Raw genomic sequence first — 17885 nt, 5'->3', positions numbered from 1 at the left:
CCATTGATAAGAAAATAAAAGAGTTAGTCTTATAATGTATAACTATTTTTTCTTGATTATATTTTTATTTTTTATTTTATATAAGAATCTTTTGTATGGCGAAGAGAGATGGTTTAATGATTAAGAGCACTTATTGTTCTTGCAGAGGAGGCAGATTCAATTTCCCACACCCATATTTGGGTTCCAACTATCAGTAAGTGCAGTTCTAGGTGACCTGATGCCCTCTTATGACCTCTGCATGACCTCTGTGGGTATGAAGCATGTACATAGTGCACACATATGCATGCAAAGAGAACACTCACACATGAAATAAAATGAAAACTTATTTAAGAATCAAAGAAAATTGATTTTTATGAAGAATAATTCAATCTGCACAAGTTTCAGCATATAAAGCTATGTGGTTATAAACCATGTAATGTAAGGATATATTAGAAAAATAGAAGAAAATTCTTCTATAAAGTATACAGTTATGCTTCTGATTTTTACATAATTGTTATTATTTTTGGTTATTAGCATATTAATTTTTGAAAAACTACTATTGAGTGTTTCGTTTAAAAGCTGTGATTATGTGGGAAGGGGTAAAAATCTCTTTTTTTGTTTGTTTGTTATAGCAGATGTCATATGCCTTATCATGAAGTATATGCTGTTTGTTAAATACTATGCTATAGCCTGGTAGTCTCTACTTTAGGTGGTGGAAGTTAGGACTGAGGTATGGACAGGTCTGTTTTCTTTGAAGGACTCCCATCTTCCTGTGTGTCTATGTGCTATGGGCTCTCCTTTGTAAGTACACATTCTTACTGTCTGCGTCTTTCCAAAATATTTCTTCTTAGAAGAAAAGATCAGAGACTTGGTGACTTCCCTCATGTTGTTTTACTCTTAAGGATCCCCTTTCCAAACACAGTCACATTCTGGGCTATGGTAGTAAAAGTTTCAATATATGCATTTAGGGAGACATATATGTTCATGTTCCATCTTCTGGGATTTCAGATGTTTGTGTCATATTGTTATAAGTAAAATATACACTATAGAAATGTATCCAGGGTATACACATACAATGTCTAGTTATTGTGTATGTGTGCTTGAATATAAATCTACTGGTAAACAGCTGAGCAATCAAAGATAGTTGGCGGTCTTTACTTTTAATCCTAGAAGCCCTTTTATTTCTCTATCATATTCTTCCATAACCTTAATTCTACTATTACTGAATGCATTATTACTAACTCTAATTTTATTATTTATTCTTTCTGGGAATTCTTTCTGTGAGGTTTTCTTTTCGTAACTAATGTTGTGAGCCCTTAATTATTCCCCATCTTCTGGAATCACCATTTCCCTGTGTCCTACATGATGTGTGATTATTATTCACCAAACGAAACAAAAATAGCCCTGTCTTAGTCAGGGTTTCTTCTTTTTTGTTTCATTTTTCTTTTTTTTAAATATAAAACTGACAAAAGACAGATACAAATTCCTTATACGCAGGTAAAGAGTACAGAGTCTGAAAGTAGCCTTAAAGGGGACCCTAAAGCAGTTTCTGTGTCCATGTCATTGAGTGACCAGGACCACTCAGAGATACTTTGGGACCATGCTACTTCTGATAGCTATTAGGAATTTGTAATAGAGTATGCTGTCCTCAGTCCTTGTGTCTGTACAAAGGCAGCTGAGACTGGCACAGAATTCATAATGGCTCTTCTGTCATTTAAGATAGCTATTTCTGGGAGGGGGAAGGAGGAGTTGTGAATTATACAAAGGTCCCCAGGTAACTTTCTCAAGTCAGAAAACGGACATCCAAAGACTGCCTGGTGATCACAGAATCCATATGCAAAGACTGTAGAGATAAGGATGCAAGCATCTCAGAGCCAGTTTAGGTAAAAGCAAGCCCAACAAGGCTTCGCGGTTACAGGGAACCCAACTTGGCACAAAGGTTTGCCTTTTCTCATGCTGAGAACTTTGTTTGCATAGGTGGAGTCCAGAAAGCTTCCAGCATTGACGCCTGAGATGTTAACTCGGTCATGTCATGGAACTTCACAGCAGTGCCCATCTTTCTTCACTAAGAGCCTTCCTTACCCTTGGCTTTATTTAGTGCATGAAGGCACCAAGGTGTAGTTTGTAGGCTCAATCATAGCTTGAGGGATGGAGATACAACTCACAGTTTTGAATGGTTCAAAATTCAAGACGAGAATAATGATTTGTGACGAGAAAAGATATTTGGAATTAACATCTCAATGTCTATAAGAAAGTGAAATTTGAATACAAACATTGCTGCTTGTAGAAACATTGTATGTGATTATCTTCCCAGTACAGCAACAAAGTTAAGTACAACACAAACAAAGTTAAGTACAACACAACCTGTGTGGCCCCAGAGCCTCATGTGGCAATTACCTGGTCCTTACAGAGAAAATTTGTCAGCCTCCCATCTAGCCTAAACTGTTAGTCAGGGTTTCTATTCCTGCACAAACATCATGATCAAGAAGCAAGTTGGGGAGGAAAGGGTTTATTCCACTTCCACTTCCACATTGCTGTTCATCACCAAAGGAAATCAGGACAGGAACTCAAGCAGTTCAGGAAGCAGGAGCTAATGCAGAGGCCATGGGATGGGGGTGGGAGTATGTTACCTACTGACTGGCTTGCTTCCTTTGCCTTGCTCAGCCTGATGTCTTATAGAACCCAAGACTACCAGGAGATGGTACCACCCACAAGGGGCCCTCTCATCTTCATCACTGATTGAGAAAATCCTCCACGGTGGATCTCATGGTGGCATTTTCCCAATAGAAGCTCCTTTCTGTGATAACTCCTGCCTGTATCAAATTGACACACCAAACCAGCCAGTACAAGCCCCCATTTCATCTCCACTTCCTCCTCTGGAAATTCCACCCAATTGCATCTCACACATGGAGTGCAAGTCTTCCTTTGCCATAACCAGATTTTTCAGATGTGATGGTATTTGTCCCTTAATTTCCAGGCTGAATTTCAACTCTACAAGGTGTGCCTCAGTATCACCCCCCTCGGAAATTTCACCCAACAGTACCTTGGTACAATATAGAACATCCATCCCCCCTAAGAGCCCAACCTTTGTTGCATCCAAGCCTTCTGTGTGTCACGGAGTTTTCTCCCCAGGGTACCCTTTCCGCCGAGGCTCAGTGTACTCTGACTTGCTCTCTCTTACACACATTGTCTGTCTCCAGTCTTGTGACTATTGGTTCCTGTTTGGGACTCTGTTTCACCACTTAACTCACTCCTGCTTTATGTTTTGTTATAATCTAGAGAATTGATAATTTCCTATAAATTTATTTCTGTTTCTAGAGAAGGACATTGATTTCTTTGGGAAGAAATAAAATATTAATTTGCTAAGTGTTCAGGAAAAAAAATGCCAAGTTGAAGAAAAATGAAAAATTGTCTCGATAACTATGTTTAATTGTGTGTATGTATACACATGGATATGTATGGTACTATCAATAATTATTTTCAAAACTGTGGATACCACATTCTTCAAATAATTAATTTTTTTAGACTTTTTTATTTTCAATATTTTTTTGTTTACATTCAAAATGATTTTCCCTTTCCAGGTTCTCCCGTCCCCATAAGTTCCCTCAGCTCTCTTCCCTCCGCCCATTCTCCTAACAACCCCCTCCGACTTCTCTGTCCTGGTACTCCCCTACAATGCTGGAACAAGCATTTTCAGGACCAGGACCTCTCTTTCCTCCTTCTTGAGAGTCATTTGATATGTGAATTGTATCTTAGGTCTTCAGAGTTTCTGAGCTAATATCAACTTATCAGTAATTGTATTCCATGTGTGTTCTTTAAACATTTTATTGTTGAGATAATTATGTTTAATCCTTCCCAATGGAAGGATGCAATTATGAATGAAATTGATAAATATGCCTAACTGGAAGTAATATTTAATAACAGAATATTCTTCACCTATTGATGAAATTTAATACTCTTTCTTCTCCTTTATGAAACTAGAACAAGTTTACAGTATGGAATCATGTGCTTGAAAAGATTGAATTATGATAGAAAAGAACTAGAGAGAAGACGAGAAGCAAGCCAACATGAAATAAAAGGTAACACGCCCTACTTTAGTAACAAATGCCTTTACTGTGGAGATTTGCACATCTCTGTACGTAAACCTAAGGTGATGTATATGATGACATTGAAGCCATTACCAGGATAAGCTTAGTAGCAACAAAATACTATGACTTTTGAATTATAATGACATTTGTTTAAAAGTTTTACAAAGAAGTCTACTGAGAGCAATTTTTAACATAGGCAGAATACATAATAGGCTCAGAAAGATAAATCTAATTCCAAAAAGTCAAAAAGTATATGCCCAATATAAAATGTATTTCACATTTTGTTCCAAGGCTTTCTATTTTGTCCCCAATTATAACACAGAAAATAATATTGCCACATCATAGAAACACTTGGAAATATAATCACAGAAAATAATATTGCCAATCATTTTGTGGATATATTTTTGACTCTAAACTTTACCAGCCCACTAATAATTTTAATTCAGAGTTGTGTTAAGATGCAAGGCTAACTGTTGCTATCATTCTGTGTACAAAAGCAATCACTGTTGCAGATGCATTTGAAAAGTACTGTATTTAACAAATAACCATTCTATTGTTCAATTTTGAATTACTATAACAAAATATCCAAGGTACGTAAGCTTTCAAAAGAAAAGATGAATCTCCCAGTTTGGAAGACTAAAGATCCACACAGTATAGAATTTTGTGGGCATCTCACATGCCTTCATAAACTCATGGTGGTGGCTAGTGATGGAGAAGCAAACACAGCTTAAAACCATTACTTTGCCAGATAATAGTCTGGATCTTACCAGATTCAGTCATTTAAACAGCCCTCTAATGAGAATTATCAAGAGATTTACAAGAATTGTGTTCCTCCTTCTAAGGGAGGTATCCATGACGAATGACCTCTCATAACTTTACTCTTAAGGGCTCCACACGAGCTTCACTATATCAGATTGTATAGTTATTAGCATCCAACACAGGAAAATTTGGGGACACTCTCATATCAAACTACTCTTTCACTATAATATAGATGAGAAAAATTATTTAAACGCCAAAATGCTAGATATTCACTACTTAATGACCATTAGATCTTTCTAATTGTTAAAGGAAACCAAGTATTGCTTGTAAGATATAATCATCCACAGTTCTCTGTTTTTAATAAACAATTTTAATCGGTGCATATTTTTTAAAATCATAAAAATCCTTATTAATTGTGTCTAAATGTTTTTTGAGAAAAAAATTGAGATCTTTTCCTGGATAGTATTTCTATTATTATGATGAGACACAATAGCCAAAAAGCAAGTTGAAGAGGAAAGCATTTATTTGGTTTACAAAGTCCATATGTTCATCACTGAAGGAAGTCAGTATAGGTGCTCAAACAGGATAAGAACCTAGAGGCAGGAGGCCTGGCACAGAGGCCACTGAGGGTTGCTGCTCATGGCCTGCTCAGCCTCCATTCTTAAAGAAGGACCAGGGATGGAAAGGCTCACAATGAGCTGGGCCTGGCCCTCCCCCAATCAATCGCTAATGAAGAAAATGCCAACAACCTGATCTTATTGAGGCAACTTTTTAATTGCACTTCCCTCCTCTGAGATGTCGTTAGCGTTTATCAAGTTGACATTAAATATCCAGTACAGATATGAAATTATTTATCAGTTATATTCTCATTTGCTGTTACCCATGAATTGATATTTGCAAGCATTTCATCATATTAAGTGGGATAGTCTCTGCCACATTAACCCTTAAACTTGGTACCACCCTCTTTTTATCTTAATTTTCTTTGGGGGCTTATTTTATATATGAACATAGCATGCATTACAGACACATCTCCTGCTATATCAAAATTCAACACTATTGTACTTCTATTTACAATTACCTGTCTCAGGTTCCCTTACATTTATTTCTGTGAACTTCAGAAAATGTATCTCTAGTAATTTTGAACACTATATTACTTCTAGAAAGCTGTGCTTGAATGCTATAAGGATGAATATTTGAAAATATTTTTCTATATTCTGTTCTTCAGTGAGTATATAAACACACAATTGGTTTCTTCTAACACTTCATTTAGCTTGCTACCAAGAAACAAGAATGTATTTTTCTCTTTGTCAAAATCAAGTTCTTTGATTTTCCTTTATTTTTCAGACCCCAGGAAATTATAGGTTGTTCAAAGTGTATTGTTTGACAGTTGAATTAAAATCTGGGAACTAATGGGCCTAGTACAGACCCTAGAAAGAAATGTGTTTGACCTAACAAAAGATGTTTTGTTTCGTGAGCAGACATTTTGCCCATGGGATACCACTTTCTAGTGGGCTTACTGAAGTATTTTTCCCAGTTAGACTTCATGAACTTCTTTGCAGCTGGATCAGTCTGAAGGAGAAGAATTAGTCATTTGGCCCAGTGGCAAATGCTCTATTATTATTTGGCAGTTGCTGCTAGGGCTGAAGCCCTGAGGAAGAGCTGTCCGGATTCACTGTGATTACATACAAACAACCACATATGATAAGTGGCTGTGAGTGATCATAAATAGCCCCTGCTTCCAACAATTGATCTGATGGCATTTAGAGAAAGAGCTCTCAACTCCGACTAGACTTCTTTGTTATTATCGGAAGTGCTAATTAACCTCGACATTAGAAAACAGGTTTCTGATGTGGGGAAGGTGTTGAGAGCATACTTTTAGTTTGTTGCTAAGAAACAGTTGACATTGATCTCCAAGCCATTTGCTGTTTAGGTCAAGAGGATTCCTGTTAAGTATAAATGCCAGGGTATAATTTTGCCGTGAAAGATATTTATAATATTATAGATACTGTGATGCTGTTCTGAATAAGAAAAGTTATAATTAGAGCTTATATGTCTTAATCTCATAAATGCGTTATTTCATTTAAATATTTTAACCATATGTATGATCGGAATTTTTCTTGCTGTATGATTGTCAAAACAAGTCAATATGTCTTCAACTACCTAACATGAACAAGCAAGTTTATGTACACATCTGCATCTACATAATGTGAAGTTGAAAACCGGTTATTTATTGTCATTTTTTGAAGAAAGCTTATTGCTTTAGTATAAAAGAAATTATGCATTTAATAAAAACATAGTTAAACTAGTTGTATGACATGTCTACATTACCCAGATCAGGTAATTGATAATTAGGAATCTGTAAATACAGTAATAGTAAAGGCAGAAGCAATACATTTTTAGGAAAACACAATCTGATACAAAGTTATAATGGAAAAATAGATATTAAAATAATATAGACAAAGAACTGTGAACATAAGATAAATTATAGTATGAATGCATACCCAAAGAATGTATTAGAAAATTATTATTTTCTGGACATTACTCCTGCAGGTAATAATGTCCAGAGGGCTTTGATTTTTACAAAGAATTACCACAAATAACAACTGAAATGCTTCAGTGATTGTAATAGGGCAAAAGAAATTAAATGATGTAAGATCTTTACATTATCTGGAAAGTAATACAAGAATGAGATATAAAAGACTTTAATGAGTTAAGAATGTGTAGTTTAGGTTTTGTTATTACTTATGACAGAATAATATAAGCTAGAAGTACTGCACTAAGGAGTTAGAATAAAATTTAAAAGAAAAAATTATAATTATAAAATGGTAAGAAAATGAAAGCTAAGAGAAGGATAAGGATGGTAGGTTTACATTGAGATATCTGAATAATGATATAAAATAGATCTACTAACTAATATGTTGTTCAAACAGAAATTAAAAAATAAAATTGACATGGTAAGTATAGAGGATACACCATAATATAAGAACACTGAAACCCAGAAGCAATGGAGAAACACATACAAGCATTAGTCAGAGCTAATGCAACATAATGTCAGAATGAGACCCATAGCTGAGAAAAGAAGTAGTGCTATTGTATAGCACTGTGGTATTGTTTTTGAGTAAAAGTATTTTTTTGGGGGGGGCAGATGTAACTGTCTCAAAGGCTTACTACTCAATAAGTTCATATTTTCTAGATCTTTCTGAATTCTGTCAGCTGATTCAACTCAGCCATTCTTGGCGGCTCATATGCCTCTCCAAGCTGATTCAAACCAGTTTTTCTCAGCTTCTCACTGTACTGTTCTGCTTGGCCTCAAACTAAGCAGTCTGTTTTAATCTTCTGGCTCTTTCTCATTTCTTTTTTGTTCTATCTTCACCTTGTCTAGCTTGTTCTTTGCAACCTATCTATAAAACTGTCCTGATAAAAACTGCATCTGAACTCCACAAATGGAACAGCCACAGACAACCCCACCCAACTGTACTCCCGCCTGACTGTTCTAGTGAAAGTTGGGCATGTGCTATCTCTGATTCATTCTGTCAAATCTTTCTCTGATTCGTCACTTTGACTACCCCTCCATGAGACATCACTTTGAAACATGGCTGCTTCCTTCCACAAACTAAGGGAGTGTCTGTATTCCAGACAGACCACACCGCACTCGAGGAATGTTTGCATTCCTGCAGGAGCGTATGGATCTGGGAGGTCTTTGAATGTGATCTTGTGCCAGAGCAGCCATGTTATGCTATTAGACGAAAATTCCTCTACTGTTTTACCCATGCTATGACAAATAAGTAAGCTAGAACAAGTTAATAAAAGTTTTGCAAACTGCAATTATGAAAATATACACATACATACATATATTTACGTATACATTTTACTCGGGAAGAAAAATATTTATAGATATACAGCTTTCAGTTTCACACCAGGAAACACTTTGATCTTTTGTCTACAAGTAAAAGAAAATCTTTTATTTTTTCTTATTTTCTTATCTAATCTTTAATTCTTTATTTTCTCTTTGTATAAAGCCTTATGGCCTATATATGATTTTATAGATTTTTTTGCATCATTCTGCTGATTCATAAAGGAAACATGATAATATCGATGAATAAAATATTTTTTCAGGTTTTGCCTCTAACAGCCACAAAAGATATTTCCTCACAAGGTTTTATTTTAGGAAGTTAATGTTAAAATGTTTTCAACTTTGTTAAAATGCCACCTTTAAACAAAGGAAAATCAACTTTGTGGTGTGTGTCAATGTGCATGTCAGTTCTTTTCATTTATAAATTATTGGAAAAAATCTATTTTTCCAAAATGTCGGTGTACTTTCTTTATTATGATGCTATTATGTTTTAAATGTAATTTTAGTAGGAAAATGGGATCTTCTAATTATATGCAGTATTGAAGTGGTAAAGAAGCATTTCAAACGAAGAGATTTATGGTGAAAAATCAGGGAGGAGACTCACACACAGGGAAGGGGGCTGGGAGGAGAACTATCCCCATCTGGTGGTCAAACACGTAATTGCAGTTAGACCAAGCATTTTCAGACAGTGTTCAGTATGATACCTATGCTGTCATTTCAGTAACAATAAGTATTCTGAAAATACCGACTAATTGCAGGATTTATTACAGCAAACGTTGATGGTTAGAACAGTATGTTCGTGTAACAGGAAGGAGCTAGAAGCTCTAAGGAGCAGAGAGATTTTGGTCGTTATGTGAAGTATTCTATCTTGACATGTGCATGTCTCTTTTTGTAGATGTTTTAGTGTGGAGCAATGATCGAGTTATTCGCTGGATACAAGCGATTGGACTTCGGGAATATGCAAATAACATTCTTGAGAGTGGGGTGCACGGCTCACTTATAGCCCTGGATGAGAACTTTGACTACAGCAGCTTAGCTCTATTGCTGCAGATTCCAACACAGAACACCCAGGCAAGCATGCTCCTTCCTGCTGCTCTTCACTAGGTCTTGGCTAATAACAAACGAAACCTTTAAGAAAATGAGGGCTGTGGATTTACTCTTGCTTTGTATTAAATTTATCTTATTTAGCACATATATAGTAATATGTAATATATATGCATATATACTTAACAGAGTACTGTTTCAGTTCAATTAGAAATGTATATCATGTCTTAGGGTTTCTATTCCTGCACAAACAAAAAAGCAAGTTGGAGAGGAAAGGGTTTATTCAGCTTACACTTCCACACTGCTGTTCATTACCAAAGGAAGTCTGGACTGGGACTTAAGCAGGTCAGGAAGCAGGATCTGATGCAGGGGAACTGGAGGGATGTTACTTACTAGCTTGCTTCCCCTGGCTTGCTTAACCTGCTCTTATAGAACCCAAGACTACCAGCCCAGGGATGGCACCACCCACAACATCACCTACAACAGGCCTTGATCACTAATTGATAAAATGCCTTACAGCTGGATCTCATGGAGACATTTCCTCCTTTCTCTGTGATAATTCCAGCTTGTGTCAAGTTGACACACCGAACCAGCCAGTACATATAGTTTCTCAAACATTTTAATTTTGTTATGGTAAAAACTTTTAAATCAGCCTGGCATGGTAGCACACACCTTAATCCTTGTACTCAAGAAAAAGAACCTTGCCTTTAAGCCAAGCCTTGTCTACACAATGACTTCTAAGCCAGCCAGGGCTATAGATAAAATCTGTCAGAAAGAAATTAGAATATTTCTTCTGGCATTAGAAGTCTAAAATTTATTATGGTCTCCTGCAATTGTACTGACTCTTTGCTCCCTTATGACTTTGTGCCCACTGAGTACCTTTCTTTCAGTCCATCTTCTATCTACTCTATTAACCACAGTCTGACATTCAAACTCTGTGAGCTCAAATCTGAAATTTGCTGAGATGTTGTGTATGTGTCTCTCTGCATCTGGCTTGTCCCATTTAATATAGTTATGATTTATGTCTGATAATAGAACTTTAATTGTAAGGTAATGAATTGCTCTCTAAACTCAATGTTAAAATTAAAAAAGGAGAGACTTGCATGGGATAACCTCCTACCTGAACACCCTGCTCCCCAAATACAGCATCTGTGAGTGACGGCTATCAGTCTCCACCCCCTCTTTATATATCCAATTATACTTACATTTAACTGAGTGGTCCAGTGATCCCTAAATCTGGGGAATTGTTCCACAAAGTAAAAATATCCCCAATCTGCTTTACAGTCCATAAAATAACATTTTACGAGGGACAGAGCAGGAATCCTTGACTATGTGAGGTTTAAGCTGGACATGGTGTTATGCTGCATGCCTGTAATCCATCAATTTGGTGGTGGAGGCATGGGAACCACTAGGTCAAAGCAGATCTGCAGTAGAGCCTTTCTACCCTTTTGTCTCAAAAAGAGTAAGAGAACAAAGGAGAAAAAAGAAACTGGCTAAACAAATAAAAAGCACAAAAAAGTCTATTTTCAATTTCTGAACTACTGTTAAGCCTGGTAAAATCCAATGTGGTGCAGCTTTATTCTGTGTTTAACATTTTTATGTTTAAATAAAATGCTCAATTGAAATAAAATAAACATTCAAAGTAAAAGCTTCTGAACTATAACCATTTACAAAAGGGTATATCTCTATAGTCTATAGAACACAAGACCAACAACAAGAAAATCGACAACAAAACAGAGGATTATAAAACCTTAAGACCTTATAACTAAGGTGTGCTTTATAACACATCTTCATATAAATAAAATTTTCATTTTTTGATTAAAGTGTAATTTCAGTGACAGAGGGTTTTATTTGATGTTAACAGGCAAGGCAGATTCTTGAACGCGAGTACAATAACCTCTTGGCCCTGGGAACTGAGCGACGACTGGATGAAGTAAGTTGTTACCTCTCATTCCCAATTATCTTACAATGTCCCTCACATTGACTATCCAGTACAAAACAGTCCTAAAATAATAGATACAAGTACCAACATAGAGACCAACTGGTATGTAGGAATCCATATATAGACATATGTATGCATATGATAACATAGGAAACTTATGGAAAGTTTCCTTAACTAAAGGAAAAAGGAAGAGATGAATTTGAAAGAGAGTGAAGAAGGGGATTAGGAAGGTTTTAGAAGCATTAATAAAGAAATGCAATTGCCTTTATAATCTCAAAAATAACGAAATCATGGTTTTGAGGGTTAGAGCACAGGAGGAGTTGTAGGTAAAAAAGAGGGTGGAGAAATGATGCAATTATATTTTAATTTGCAATGACGTTCCTTACCATATACTGGAAGAATGACAACACATCTGTGCCTTGAAGGAATCATGCTTGCCATAAGGAAGCTCTAGGTGTGGCATCTAGAATGTTTCTCTCTTGTTCCTTAATTTTAAGTTATATTTCTTTGTTTTGACTTTTTATTTAGGACTAAGATTCATGAGTGTTCTTACTTTCATATTTAGACATTGAAAAGTAACTTTGAGATTCTGTGTGTGTGTGTGTGTGTGTGTGTGTGTGTGTGTGTATGTGCGCGCACACACGCGCGCATGTGTATGGTGACCATAAGGTTTCAAGAAACAGTTTTTTATTATAAGCTATTAATATACTAGTACTAATAAGCTGACTTTTAAATAAGGGGTATGTTTATTTTCTCAACATTATTACATCTTCAAAAATAAATTCAAAGAATTAAAATGGAGAAAATTTGTTTCAATTGAATTGGAAAAAAATGTGTAATTTGATATGGAGATTCTGTGTTTTCTTCAAAATAGAGAACATCTTAAGAATCATTGGCTATGATGGCTAAATTAAATACAGGAAGTTCAGAGCATAGTAAATACACACTTAAAGTGATTTGGCGAACAATGACTATGTAAGAAGATGCCTGAAATGTTTGAATGCAATGAAGATTTACAATCTATGATTAAAAGATGCTTGAAAAGCCCATTTGAGACTTTTAAAAATAAGATTGTTTTTATAGAAGAAGTAAAAATTAAATCATGGCATAGAGTAGAAAACAGTGTTGTATAATTTCTGTGGAAAGAATTGGCATTCCTTAATCATAAAAGCAGCTGTTGGAAATATTTTTCTTTCTGAAAATGTGTGTAGCTCAGTGTAGGGGGTGAGCCTTGAAAATGCAAGATCTTAGGTCCAATCCAGTTCGGCAGAGATGCCTCAAATTAAAGTTAACTTCAAATATCAGAAAATACAGCAATAATTCTACATCTAAATGAACAAGGCAGATGACTTTGCTGTTTTAAACCCTATCATCTTGTGCAAAATTAAATTGAGAACCTTATAAATATAACCCTAACCAACTCTTAGAATACTAATAACCTTATCCAATCAGGATGATATATAATTTTCTAAAACACAGTTAAAATGCTGAGTAGGTAGCTTAGCCATTCCAGTGTGGATACTTAAGTTTAGATTCCCATTACCAATATACAAGGCAGGCAAGACATCACACATGCACTGGGCACTTGAGACAAATGGATGACTGGAGTTTGCCAGACAAACTAGTTGAGTCAGTAATCTTCATGTATAGAGTGAGAATACCTATCACAATGAAAATAAATAAATAAATAAACAAACAAACAATAAGGTTAATGATAAACAAAAATCCCTCTGGTCTTCACACATAACTGCACATATGTATGTGCAAACACACATATAAAAACACATGCATACACCACATACATGTATACACACAAAATAACAACCCAAGGCAAAATGATGGCAAGCTATCTGGTTTCCGAATATGAACAAATCTAATTAAACACCGTGCCTTAACTGTCGTGAGATCACTTCTGCATTTCTATTGACCACATGTATACTCTGTAGAAATAATTTGAGAAGTTCCAGTGTATATCTAAGAGTTTGACTTCTATTTAAAAGAAATTATCCAGGGCTAGATAAACAGCTCCATGTTAACAACATGCATTGTTCTTTCACACAGAGATCAGTTCCAAGCATGACAACTTAGAACCAGCTGTCTCTTGAGCTCCAGGGGATCTGACATACTTTTTTGGCTTCTCATAGTCACTGCACACAAACAAACCCACACACAGACATAGTCATATATGCATATTTTTATGATTTTTTAAAAAAAAGATGTATAAGTCTAACTGTTGAAGACTTTTTTATAAGTTCTTGCTATTTATTTTTTTATTGTTTTTCTGCAGTGGCTCATTTGTATGGTAAAAGAACAGTAGATGAGTATCATAATTGGGATGTTTACTCACTGGCTTAAATACTGTATGTTAAAGAAGTCATGTAGAACTCTGCAGGAGAGACAGGGATGGAGGTAACATATGGAATATAAATAAAAAGAATAATTGGTTAATTTTAAAAAGTCATACAGCTTTAAAATGTCAGATAGGGCTTTGTGTAATTGATAAATATTTAACTTGAACACAACTTCTTCAAAAATCTAGAAGTAAAAGAAGTCATGATATACATAATAGTTTCTCAATCTGTGAACATCAAAGATGTAGGACAATGTCAAACAAAATCATTTTGATATAGTATGAATCATTTAAATTAAAAAATGGTTGCCAGATATAAGTAAAACTTAGGTATTGACAATAGGGATTGTCAATTAAACCTATTGTTCATAGAGAACCAAAACCATTTGCAATCAATACCGTCAATGATTTCCCAACATGTCAGAATAAAGTAAAACGAGGTAGCAAAGTAAACGGCAGTTGTCTTGTTTGAAGGACAGCTGCCAATTGGATCAGAAATGGAGCAGCAGGCCTCTCATTTTCACCAGTGTGTTAAAATAAATCCAAACTTCTAGCCCCAAAACACTATACTCTGACACCACATAGCAGCAGCCCTGAGTTGTCCTATACCAAATGCTTTATGCCCTGTGTCCTGTGCCCTGACCCTCTGGGCAGAACTTGATGTTAATCGACTAGGATTGCCTGGATTTTCATGGTCTCTACTCTGTTATGCATACAGAGTATGCTATGCACACAGAGGCTCCTGCTAACCTCTGAGCCCTGCACAGTGCCCTATGTTCCTTTGCACAATATAGATCACATGGCAGACAACGGAAAATGAGAGGAATAAAAAACCTTAACAGCAAAAAAAAAAAACTACTCCCAAGTGGAGAGCTCTGCAGCATGCTTAGAAGAATATTCTGTTCATTCATCAAGCTGCTGATCTCTTACAGTACATTCACTTGCCTGTTCTTCATGTTCTGGTGTAAACAATAGGTGTGTTCATAGCCCATACTTCCTTGTCACTTTAGTGAGCTGACACTCAGTTTATTATACATGTGGCTGTGGTAGCTTAAGAGGTAATGTCCTAATTTGTACATTTGTTAGAAATCATCACCCAAAAAAATGGCGAATTACATGTTTTGGCTCACTAATTCAAATGAAAACAATTGCCTTTGAACAGTAACTTTGTGAATGCAAGAAAGACAAGAGTGGTTATTTCATCAAGACACAACAGAATTGGTGAACAATTTTTTCTATTATCTTTCTTTATTGAAAACATCATACACTGTGCTAACTCCTTCTCCAAATGCTCCCCCAAATCCCCTACATATCCCCCAACTTTGGATACTCATTTCTTTCTTTGTTTGTTTGTTGTAAACATACAGAATCCAATTAATGCTACATATATACAATTGGAAGCATGGCTATCCAAAGTGGTCAACATACCAGGAGCCACATCTTTAGAGAAAACTATCAGTTATTAATAGCTCCTAAGATATAGATGGAGATTTAGGATGTCCTTCTTCTCCAGACTGGAATTTTGTCTGCTTTGAGCCTGCTCAGGTCTCTGGCCTGGAATCACAACCACTGTGAGTTCATATGTACAGCTGCCCTGCTGTGCCTGGAGCTACTTCCATGTAGTCATCTTCTACCTCCGGTTCTTCCATCCTTTTATATATACTCTTTCTTCAAGAACAGGGTGCAATTCAGGTGTACAACATAAGACTTTTTCTTATTTTTTGCACCTTGACCATGTGAGCACCTCTAGATTAATCACAATCAACTGTAAGAAGTTTCTCTAATGAGGTTTGAGATCTACACCTATCTATAGGTACGCTGGCAAGTCATTAGGAGTAAGGATTATATTATATTCCTTTAGCAGAATAAGAAGTTATTACTAGGTTCTCTCTTAAGACCTATATTCCATCTAGCCACATATTCTTGACCATAAAAATGGTTTTAAGTATGAGTCCTGTCTTATGGAGCAGACCTTAAATGTGAAAATGGTTGTTTACTCTCATAATGTGTTTGCCACCATTGCACTATGCAGTATATTCTGTCAGTCCAGTGATCCTTGCAATCACATGTTTTGCAGCTGTATATGACTGATTGATAATTATTTTTCTTTTTCATTAGTGGTATGGCATATTATAGAACCATAAAACTTGTCAATAGGGATGAAGCTTCTAGAAGAATTCCAGTTTTTACTCACCGAGTTTTATGGCTCACATATCTGATATTTTTAGCAATAAGATCTTACCATCAAGTTCTGAAGGGTAGTCAAGAAGAGTGTCCTTAACAAGTAATATTTATCAACTAGAGTTATTTTTTCCTTTGGACATCACCTTAAAATGAAGCATGTTAATAGAAAGGGTAGAGCCCAGGCTACAAAGATTTTCAAAAATTCCAGTTAATTTGGAATCACCTAAAATCTCACAAATCTCAAGTTCAATATTTTTTATTTAGATTATAGTCCATTTTATCATATGCTAACAAGGGGGTCTCAAATATACATTTTGCATACTATCTTACTTTTGTGTATGTGAAAGTGATACTTGTTGATTATTTAGGTCCTTTTTATTCTATGTAACAGCTAATATAATTAAGTATATCATCTCATAATGAAATGCTAGCACAATGCATAACAAAATAAATACAATAATCTATTTTGGTAGAAGGAAACATTTAGTATTTTATAATTTCAAGGACATTTAAAGGTGACAAACTATAGATTTGAAATCATATTAATTAATTTTTTATTTAATCTTCCTTTATAGTCCAGGTTTTATCCCTCTCCTGGTCCACTCTCTGACCATTTCATGTCACATGCCTCCTCCCCCTGTCCCCACCCCACCACCTGCCACCTCCCCCACCCCACCACCTGCACCTCAATAGACTTCCCCACTCCTTGGGGTCTTAAATTCCACATTTCTGTCATATGTACTATCTCAATCTGGAATCAACACAGGGGTTCAAGATGAAGCGAAGCATGAGCATGTATACTGGACAGCCCGAATGTAAATAGATTGTATCACTAGCTCCCAAGCACACAGATTATGTATGCTAGCCTTGTCTGTTTTCATGACATCAAATTCTGCCTTTGTACTGGCAGAGTGATGACAAGAATTTCAGACGCGGATCAACCTGGCGAAGGCAGTTCCCTCCTCGTGAAGTTCATGGAATCAGCATGATGCCTGGGTCCTCAGAAACATTACCAGCTGGATTCAGGTTGACCACAACATCTGGGCAGTCCAGAAAAATGACAACAGACGGTACAATAGTTTTCCATTTGTTTATGAAGTAAAAATCTTGTCTAGACAAAGCTATATAATTCTTCAACTTTGCATACCCTTCTGGAACTGTTTTGTTTTGTTTTTCCTTAAATTAGTTGGCTTTGCTTGAAATTTGCTTTGCTTTTATCAAGAAGACCATTTGGAAACTACCAATGCATGAATCCATGACACTTGATATGCATTTGAAAAATAAATTACATCCCTCCAAAATAGCTCCACTAATGTCCACATCTAGAAAAATAAAAACATGCATCTTCATGATTTGTGTTTCTTTACTCTTCTATTTCAAAAATGAATATTCCATTTAAATTGGAGGTTAGATTTGAATTCAAATCCCACTGGATATGGAAATTTATTCTACTGACTCTTTTACATGTTGAGATATTACATGTTGAGATATTACATGTTGAGATATTACATGTTGAAATATTACAAATTTTATGTTATATCTTTCAAATTCAGATTCATCAGACGTGTTTGTGACCAAGGCAGAAAGCCTTACATAAACCATCACAAACAAGAGAAGAGAATTAAACAAACACAAAACCAACAGTGATTTACCAATCACATATCCTTCTGTGGACATTAGACTTTT

At 35.7% G+C, this 17885-nt stretch overlaps 1 protein-coding gene across 1 annotated transcript in view; it reads left to right on the top strand.

Moving 5' to 3' along the window:
- The window catches only part of Ppfia2 (PTPRF interacting protein alpha 2), a 457537-nt gene that overhangs the window by 435838 nt on the left and 3814 nt on the right, over window positions 1-17885 (top strand). Inside the window, exons 25-28 of the mRNA XM_052165724.1 lie at window positions 3961-4058; window positions 9575-9750; window positions 11588-11656; window positions 17110-17269. Of these exons, the coding sequence (XP_052021684.1) occupies window positions 3961-4058; window positions 9575-9750; window positions 11588-11656; window positions 17110-17269 (503 nt within the window). The remainder of the gene's footprint in view (window positions 1-3960; window positions 4059-9574; window positions 9751-11587; window positions 11657-17109; window positions 17270-17885) is intronic.

Source organism: Apodemus sylvaticus, chromosome 20 (assembly GCF_947179515.1).
Source record: "Apodemus sylvaticus chromosome 20, mApoSyl1.1, whole genome shotgun sequence".
Taxonomy (NCBI): Eukaryota; Metazoa; Chordata; class Mammalia; order Rodentia; family Muridae; genus Apodemus; species Apodemus sylvaticus.
Note: the sequence above shows the minus strand (reverse complement) of the source record. Positions and strands in the feature narration are given on the sequence as shown.